Source organism: Astyanax mexicanus, chromosome 13, assembly GCF_023375975.1.
Source record: "Astyanax mexicanus isolate ESR-SI-001 chromosome 13, AstMex3_surface, whole genome shotgun sequence".
Taxonomy (NCBI): Eukaryota; Metazoa; Chordata; class Actinopteri; order Characiformes; family Acestrorhamphidae; genus Astyanax; species Astyanax mexicanus.
In genome coordinates, this window is record NC_064420.1 from 42,939,813 (window position 1) to 42,949,975 (window position 10,163).

Genomic DNA, 10,163 nt, shown 5'->3' on the forward strand with positions numbered 1-10,163 from the left:
ATGTGGCCCTCTCCATCATGGAAGTTGCCCATCCCTGATATAGGTTGATTAATTGATTAATTGAAACGCATTTTCTGAAGATCAGAGAACTTTAGAACTTTAAGAACTTGAACTTAAGACCTATTTTAATCTCTGTTTTCCTTGTTTTCTCCAGGAGCGGAGTCTATGAAGGACGTCTCTGAACCAACAGGCTCTCCTGCTCCGGTTATCCAACACAGCTCATTAGCCCCCAGCCCGTCCTCCTCGGGGCCCAACGGCCTGAGCTCGCGGGCGGCTGCCGAGGCCGTGGCCATGTCCGTGCTGGCGGGGATGGGGACCCAGCGGAGTGAGAGCGGGCCCTCTCACGTCATCATGGCCACACAGCCCCACTCCTCAGCCAGATGATGAGCCCGCAGTGGTCTGCCCGGGACTCTCCCTGCGCCGCGCCGGGAGAGGAGCGGAGGAATGTGAGGAGCGAGGGATTGAGGTGAAAACGAGAAGGGAAGAAAAATAATGCTCCCTCCTTTCTCCTCCTCTCTCCGGCCTTCTCTCATGCCATCACGCTCTGGCCTGGAGCTCATCTGAATTCTGGGAATGACTTAAAACTTAAATAGACTTTTGGGAGAATGCGAGAAGCTTCCTGTTCACTATGCCATGGACTACAGGGGCTGGACTCCAATCTTCATTAGATAAAAAAATATTTTATCCTCATCCTCATCTTCATCCTGAACCCCCTAACAAAATATCCACTCTTCCTCCTCATCCTCCTTTCCTTATCATCCCTTGCCTCTTGCCTTCTATCTCCGAGCTCCTCAAGCTTCAGAGGATCGTTGGAGAGCAGAGTACTTCCTTTAGATGATCATCATCATCATCAAAATCATAATCATCTTCATAATAACCAACCTGCTCGGACATGACCTCACATAACCCCCCTTCTTTCCCCTGCATAGACAACATGCACATATTTACCACAGCGTACAAACTCGCAGAGCAACATGGATGTCTCATTAGTGGCTGTCATAGAAGTGAAAAAATATTTAAGATACTGCCACGGTGCACCTGGTGGTGTGCATGTCCACACTTGCAGTGCTCCACATTTTACTCACTAAAATGAGGCTTAGGGGAGTGATTGGCATCACATCTTTGCAATACTTTTATATATAAACATAAGTGTATAAATATATATATATGTGTATCTGGTTTGCGTGAGAGGAAAAAAATGTTCTCTTAAAAAAAGAAAAAAAAAAGTTTTCTCTGAATCTGGTCCCTAACATTTTAGAGCCGTTTGCATTTCACGGAGACCAAGAGAACGCCTCGTCTGAACTTCACCAAGATCTGACCTCATTTCTACCCCTTTATAGTATGTTTTATATAATATACAGAACAGTTTGTAATCAGAACGAGTGCATGGGCTTATGTAGGTGTGTATGTCTCTGTTTCTCGGTGTGTGTGTGTGTGTGTGTACAGGAATGTATGTCTGAGTATAGCTTGTAATACATAGTTTGTAATTCATTCAAAAGGACTGATACACTAATGTTGGCATGCAGAACTGTTTCATTGTTCTTTTTTGTTATTGTGTTCTTCGCTATATCTTCGCTTTATGTTTGGTACATCCTACACCTGCAGCATGACTTTAGAACTGTTTTATATTTGTTTTGTTTATTCTTTGGGTCTTTGGTTCTCTCTCATAGCGTTGAACTAGAATATTATAATTGATATCTCTTTGACCCTGTTTACACCTGCTCACTTCATATATGTTGAGTATCAGGATTCTATCTGGACAAGGCCAATCCACATTAGAAATACAAATGTGAACACATTTAAGAAACATTTTAACCGGATACAAGCAAATCTGATCATACAAAACACGCCAGGAGCTGATCTGAGACACATTTAAGCTAAATGCTATAGCAGCGTATATCACAATCAACATGTTATAGCATGTTATAGCAGCGTATATCGCAATCAACAGGTTATAGCATATTATAGCAGCGTGTGCCGCATTTAACATGTTATAGCATGTAATAGAAGCGTATACCGCATTCAACATGTTATAGAAGCGTGTATCGCATTCAACATGTTATAGCAGTGTGTATCGCTTTCAACATGTTATAGAAGCATATATCGCATTTAACAAGTTATAATATGTAATAGAAGCGTATATCGCATTTATCATGTTATAGCATGTTTTAGCAGCGTGTACCCATTCAACATGTTCTAGAAGCGTATATCGCATTCAACATGTTATAGCATGTCATAGAAGCGTATACCGCATTCAACATGTTCTAGAAGCGTGTACCGTATTCAACGTGTTATAACATGTTATAGAAGCGTGTACTGCATTCAATGTTATAACATGTTATAGAAGCGTATATCGTATTTAACAAGTTATAATATGTAATAGAAGCGTATATCGCATTCATCATGGTATAGCATGTTATAGCAGCGTGTACCGCATTCAACATGTTCTGTAAGCGCATATCGCATTCAACATGTTATGGCATGTTTTAGCAGCGTGTACCGCATTCAACATGTTCTAGAAGCGTGTACCGCATTCAACATGTTATAACATGTTATAGAAGCGTGTACAGCATTCGATGTTATAACATGTTATAGAAGCGTATATCGCATTCAACATGTTATGGCATGTTATAGCAGTGTGTATCGCATTCAACATGTTATGGAAGCATATATCGCATTAAACATGTTATAATATGTAATAGAAGCGTATATTGCATTCATCATGTTATAGCATGTTATGGCAGCGTGTACTGCATTCAACATGTTGTAGCATGTTATAGCAGTGTGTACCGCATTCATCATGTTATAGCATGTTATAGCTGCATGTTATGGCAGCATATATCACATTTAACATGGTATAGCATGTTATAGCAGCGTATATTGCATTTAACATGTTATAGCATGTTATAGCTGCATGCTATTGCAGTGTTATAACAGTGTATATCGCATTCAACAACCAAAACTATTCCTGGTACAACCAAACGCTGATGAGAGCATATTTGTATGCTCTGTCTCACACAGCAATTACATTTCAGTCTGACTAACCACACATACATTTATCTACCAAGTGTAGCCAAATGCATGTGGCTAAAATTAAAAAAAATAATTAGGATACAATCCAGATTAAGGTCAAATGAAGGGAACAGTTGTAAACTTGGTCAGGGTTTCTTTATAGGAGTTACAGCCTAATCTAAGACCTCGGTTATACCTGGGTTGCTTCATGCATCTTAAGCATCAAAATTATATCTGGATCATATAAAAATGTAAGGGTATCCAGAGGGTATCTAATCCAGACCGACTTAAAAGGTTTCTATTACATATGTGGGCTAATGTAGTGTTAGGAGTCCAGCCCAAGGACTGGTGTATCACAGTATAGTCCCAGGGCTTCTCAACTACGAATTGAACCCCAGTCTCCCACAAGATGTGGAGGCTTACAAGCAGGCGGTGGTGTTATCCACTGCGCCACACCAACCACACTCAAAAATATTTAAAACAGATACAAAATCAGTAGCAGCTTGCATAAAGGAGAACTCTGGTGTGAAATGGACTTGTAGTGAAACATGATAACAAGGACTGTATCCTAAGATTTTAGATATATGCATTTAAAACGTGGTAATTTTAGAGAAAAGTGGCATTGCAGTATTTCATTCAAAAAGTCATTCTGTGAGATATAATGCAATATAAAAAAATATTTTCGAGACATATTTTTTTCTGATTAAAGGAGAAATAAAGCGTAAAATTGACTTAAATTGAAACATGATAACGAGTACAAACTTTTGTTGAATAGCTCACCTCCTTTCACCTCCAGCATTATGAAATACAGAGCTTTTATCTGATGCTCCCAACAGATTTACAATGATAGCGATAGGGGCAGAGCATTAACTGTACAAAGAAATCACTAGTTTGGAAATTTCTATTAATTTAATGTTGCAATCTCTCCCCCCTATTGAACCTATTCCTTTGCGCTCATTAGTCAACTTATGATGATTTTATTACAAGGTGGTGCACCCAGAGACCTAACTGAAGGTACTGTGTGTATAAACAGTGTTTTTTTTTTTAACTATCTGTGCATTTTCAAGGCTCTCAGTGCCTCATTTTAAATATCAGAGCCCTCAGAATTCTATCAATGAAGTGTGGAGCTACTTTGAGCTTGTTAATGGTGTAAAAATAGATATGCCCCTATCACTAGCACTGTAAGCATGTTGGGAGGATCGGCTAAAAGCTCTGTATTTTGGAATGCTGGGGTTGAGTGGAGGTGGGATTTTCAACTAAAGTTCATATTTGTTATCATGTTTTACTGTAACCCAAGTCCTTTTTTTTCCATTTTGGATTTCTCCTTTTAATCAGAAAAAATATGTCTCTTAAATACTTTTGAATTGCAATATATCTCGCAGAATTAAATATTAAATTAAATATTGCATTGCTACTTTTCTCCAATATTACCACGTTTTAAATGCATACAGTCCAGAAGCGAATCACATGAAGTGTCCAGATGTAAATGGGGTTTAATTGATGATGCCACCACCACCACGTTTCACTGTTCCATCTGCCATTATTTTTTTATTTTGTATTATTATTATTTTTTAGCTCTACTGTATCTACTGGGTTATTTGAGGGGCACTGAAGCTCTAAAGAGCTCAGATCTCTCTCTCTCTCTCTATCTTTCTCTCTGTTTCTTTTGTTTTTAATCATTTCTCCTTTAATTTCTCTTTCTTTCTAAATGACGGGATACAATCTTCCCCTGTTGCTGCTGCTTTCTGAGCTACCACTTGCGATTCTACTAAAAGTCATGTTAAAGCCTTTAAAAATTCTTTTTTTTTTAAACAGTTCAGAAGAGAAAAAGAAATACCAAAAAAAAACTTGCTGCCTCTACTTTACCCCTGAGTGCCCTCTTGCAGGCAGTTAGCAGTTATGCAACGACTGTCTGCCGAACTACTTGTGTTTATACACACCTCATGCACACACACACACGCTCACGCTCACAAATGCATCGGAAAAAAACACACCCTGCAGTGCGCGATGTTTGATGAAAAATAAAACACCAACAAGAGACGAGAAGAACAGATTCTGCCTTAATCGACTCACAACAGTGCCTCTCTGATGCCCCGAGAAGCCAGCCAGGTTCATCAGGCAGGCTGCCCAGGTTTTGGTTTGTTTTTTGCCCATGAGATCCGAGACTTTGCTGGCTGAAAAATATCGCCAAAAAATAAAGGAATCTATCAGGAGAAGTTAAGAGCTTTATATTTGTACAGAGAGCCGTGGAGGAATTATTACTGATGCCTTTTTTACTGCTTTAACACTGCAGTGGGAGCGTAAAAGGATAATTACAGTGTGTTCTTGGGGCTGTTTTTGCTTCCACCTAGCCCTGCTAGAGCGTTACTACACCACAATACAATACAGAGAGACTTTTTTTTAAAGGGGAAAACTTGTACCAGCTGATGCTCTTTGTATTGAATTACTTTGTATTGATTGTGCGTGTGGATGTGTTTGATCAGGCAATAATATATCATATCAAATGGTTGGATTTGTACTGTTTGTCTGTTACTTGAATCCTTTATCCTGTCGGTTGTTTTTTTTTTTTTTTTTTTTTTTTTGCAGAGTACAGGGCTGCAAAAGAGAGAAAGGCATCAGTACACAACATAAGGGCCTGTTTAAATGCACTAAAAACGTCATAATGTCATAACGAAAAATCTCAAATACTTTTTTACTTTTCATTTTTGTCATTGTTGTTGATCTGCCGCTGCTGGGTTTGTCCTGATCTCACCACACACTCACACACATATATATTCATCAGTGATGTGATTTAGTGTAGTGATTCTCTCAGTCTTGGTTCTGGAGGCCCACTGCTCTGCACACCTTTTGGATTTTAAGTTTTACTGCTTTTCCTGCTTTTACTACCCCTTTTTTCAACTATAATCTATCAGCATATGCTAATTTTAAGCTGGATTCTCAACAGGTCTTTTATATTTTATCTTTTAAATCTTCAGCCAGCTAAGTTAGAAAGCTACTATCTATTTAAAAGAGACTGGATAATTTTTTTTTAGGTTTTGTCAGTTTATGAGCTAAACTGATTGTTGGATCAAGTGTGTTGAAAGCATGGAAAATACTACAAACAAAAACAAAAACATTTCAGGGCATTGGACCACCAGGACAAGGATTCAGAAACATTTCATGAAGTGCGTTTACATGGACTTCATAATCTGATTATAATCAGATTACTGCAGTCATATATCTGATTATTCATGTAGAAATGTGTAAGAGCTGGATTTAAGCTTAGTAAGCTTAGTACTCTTAACTGGAGTGTTTTTGGATTTCTCAGTCTGTGCATGTGCAAGAACAGACCTTGGGTTTAACCCTTCTATTATTTTAATTTTTAAAAGCTATTTAATTAGTTAACAAACAAATATAGCATGTGAAATAAACTTGGGTACAATTTCTAATTATTATCTAATAATCTTTTGGAGGGTAAAATTGCTGGAGTACAATCCCTGACCCCCAAGATAAAAGTTGTTAGTCATTTTAAAGGTACATGGCATTTATGTAAAATGTAATGCTGTAAATGTTTAATTATTGATGTACTTAAGTAAACCCTTGAAAAGTTAATGTAAATGTGTTGATCAAATAACTGATAAACTCCAAGGTTCTGCAGTAATCAGATTTTGAAGTGCATGTATACATACTGAATGAGCGCATATGTACGTGTATATACAGCTCTGGAAAAAAAATAATAATAAGTGACCACTTAAAAACTATGAGTTTCTTTGATTTTACCAAATTAAAATATAATTAAGAGGAAGATGGATGATCACAAGCCATCAAACCAAGCTGAACTGCTGGAATTTTTGCACCAGGAGTAAAGGCATACAGTTATCCAAAAGCAGTGTGTAAGACTGGTGGAGGAGAACATGATGCCAAGATACAGGAAAAATGAGATTAAAAAACAGGATTATTCCACCAAATATTGATTTCTGAACTCTTAAAACTTTATGAATATGAACTTGTTTTCTTTGCATTATTTGAAGTCTGAAAGCTCTGCATCTTTTTTTGTTATTTCAGCCATTTCTCACTTTCTGCAAATAAATGCTCTAAATGACAATATTTTTATTAGAAATTTGGGAGAAATGTTGTCTGTAGTTTATAGAATAAAACAAGAATATTAATTTTACTCAAACATAAACCTATAAATAGCAAAATCAGAGAAACTGAATCAGATTCAGAAACTGAAGTGGTCAGAGCTGTATATATGTTTGTGTATGTATGTGTGTGTGTGTGTGTGTATCGAGGCTTTATGGGCTGTTTTATAGGTCGACACATATCTCACAGCTACTGTCCCGGTGGTGACCTTGTAGCTCTGCGTTCTGCATTGTACTCTTTGCGCTGGTTCTGCACGGGTTCTGCTGTATCCGGCTTACAGAACCAGATAAAAAAAGGGGAATATATGGAAAAAGGGGGAGATGAGGGAGAAGAATGTTGATCTTTCAATATTAGCGTTTTTTTATTATTATTATTATTATTATTATTATTACTGGCACTTTTTTCTAGGTTTGTTCTTCATGTTCATGTTGTGCAGCGAGGACTACACAAACGTCGTAATCTGTCGTGATAAAGGCTTCTTTAACCCTTTTTGTTTGTTTGTTTGTTTGTTTGTTTTTGTAATACTGAAATCATTTTTAGATGTTCTGTAATTACTTTAATTTACTTTTTTGTTTCTCTCTGTTTTTGTCTCTTCTTGATAAACATGTAATCAGATTTATTTTGCAGATGTTTTATCTTCATGTTAATTTTTTTTTTTTTTTTTTTTTTTGGAAAAGTAGTGAGAATGCCTTAAAAGAGATTTTGTTTTAACGTGTTTTACTGTTTCCCTCTCCCACTGATGCTGGCAGCAAACCTGTAACCAGAAGTGTGTCCTTACTGGATTTCAGCTCCAAAAATTCAGTGTAATATTCCATTAATTTATTAAGGGATTAGTTAATAAGAGTCCATTTGAATATAATCCCTCTGGTATCACTAGTAAAGGCGAAAGACGATGGTGATCAACACGGTAATGTAGTTGTATGTAGAGAGTTCTGATTGTTGTAAGGGTAAGAACGCACTCCCGGTCGGACTGATTAGTTGTAGACGTCATCCTCTTACTGTATATATGTGTACTATATAAATGTATTTACTTTTACATGCATGTTGAAGTGGGATAATATGAACACTTGCCGTGCTGCAGTTTTGATTAAAGAAAAAGCAATTAAACAACACTCAGATATCTGTGACTGTGTTCATATGCATTTTATTTATTTCTTTAATTTATTTATATTATTTTTATATATGCATATTCATTTATTTTGGCAGAAACAGTGGAAAAAACATGAATAAGTGGAGAAGAAAAAGACCAGTGCAGAAGTGTTTAATCAGTAGCTTCACATGATGATATACACTGATGTGTGTGGTACATGAACCGCAGTGTATAAATATTGATCATGCTCCATAATCTGATTATGAAATTTGATTATGATCTGTTATACTAGCACATCTTTAAAAAAAAGTCAGATTTTTTTAAGTTACTTTATTTCAGTAATTCAGTTCAAAATGTGAAACTCATATATTAGATGTATGTATAGATCTATTGCACACAGAGAGATCTATTTTAAGCGTTTACTGTCTTTTATTGTTGATGATTATGGTTTACAGCCAATGAAAACCCAAAAAATCAGTGTCTCAGAAAATTAGAATATCATATAAGACCAATTGGTAATTTTGACAGTGTGGGCAGTGTGCCAAATCCTGCTGGAAAATGAAATCCACATCTCCATAAACGTTGTCAGCAGAGGGCAGCATGAAGTGTTGTAAGATTTTCTGGAAAAAAAAACACACCTTGTGAAAAGGAAGTATACTTAAGAGCATTAAAAGTATGTTCAAATTAGGTAAAGAACACCAAAAGTGCATTTTCAATTTAATATACTTTCTCTGTATTTCCATAAATGTATTTCAAAACAATATACCTTAAATTATAGGTTTGTATTGATAGAAAAAAAATATGTAGTGGCATTAAAAAATACACTTTTTTCCAGTAGCATTAAGGTGTAGACAATATGTGCATCAATACATACATTAGTACATTTACAATATATTCAAGTATATTAAAAAGGTGTTTAAAAAACACATACTTGAATCTAATTACATTTCCAGAAGTTATATGAAATAAATCACTTAAAAGCACAACCAAAGGCTTTTATGTTGTGTTTAAATATAGCTTAAGTATGTATATTAAGTACGTATTTTAATTATAAAAAGTATATACTTTTCCATGATAAGTATACTTTTGAAAAATATACTTAATACACTTTTTTTTAACAAGGGACTGGACAATGAGATTGTTGGACATGTATAAATAGATTAAATAGCATGAAAATTAATCATTTAGATATTTACAACTTAAAAAAGCATACTAAAAACTTTTATTCAAATGAATATTTAATTTAAGCAGATAGCACTGCAGACATAGTAAAAAAAACACCCCCAACATCAAAAATAATAGTTCTTTAAAGTGAAGTTTAAAGTTAGAGTTAAAGCTGTGGTGCGTCGGTAGAGGGCGCAGCTGCTCGTCCGCGGACGCGTGCACGCTGCATGGTAAATTCGATCACGTGACCGCGACTTACCGTCGGTTAGGGATACGAAGTTTGACTCAGTTGACTGAACCGATTCAGTTGACTGAACCGATTCTTTTGAACAGTTCGTTATAGTGAATTGAACTTATGAATAATTATTTTTTTTTCAATAAAGTTTATTATTTTAGGGCTCTGGGATCAAAGTATCAGCCCTTTCACATTGCCTTATTAATTAGAGTAATTAAGAAAGTTAATATATATTAACATATAGTTCTGTTCCTAGTGTTGTAGGACTGATGTATGTTTTGTATCCATGTTTGGAAAAGTTAGCACATGACACAGTGTCTCAGAGAATAAAACTAACAAAAGTACCAATTGGTCTTATACAATATTCAAATTTTATATAGAGACACTGATGTTTAGGTTTTCATTGGCTGTAAGCCATAATCATCAACAATAAAATAAAAAAAAAACATTTAAAATAGATCACTCTTTGTGTAATACATCTATATAATATATGAGTTTCACTTTTTTAATTGAATTACTAAAATAAAGTAACTTTTTCTT

General features: G+C 35.8%; 1 protein-coding gene across 2 annotated transcripts in view; it reads left to right on the plus strand.

Moving 5' to 3' along the window:
* Positions 1 to 8,246, plus strand: part of atf7a (activating transcription factor 7a) — a 68,003-nt gene extending 59,757 nt beyond the window's left edge. For both annotated transcript variants that reach the window (XM_022676878.2, XM_022676877.2), the window contains one exon: positions 155 to 8,246. In XM_022676878.2, coding sequence (XP_022532599.1) covers positions 155 to 384 — 230 coding nt within the window. In that variant the 3' untranslated portion in view covers positions 385 to 8,246. The remainder of the gene's footprint in view (positions 1 to 154) is intronic.
* The last annotated feature ends 1,917 nt before the right edge of the window (positions 8,247 to 10,163 follow it).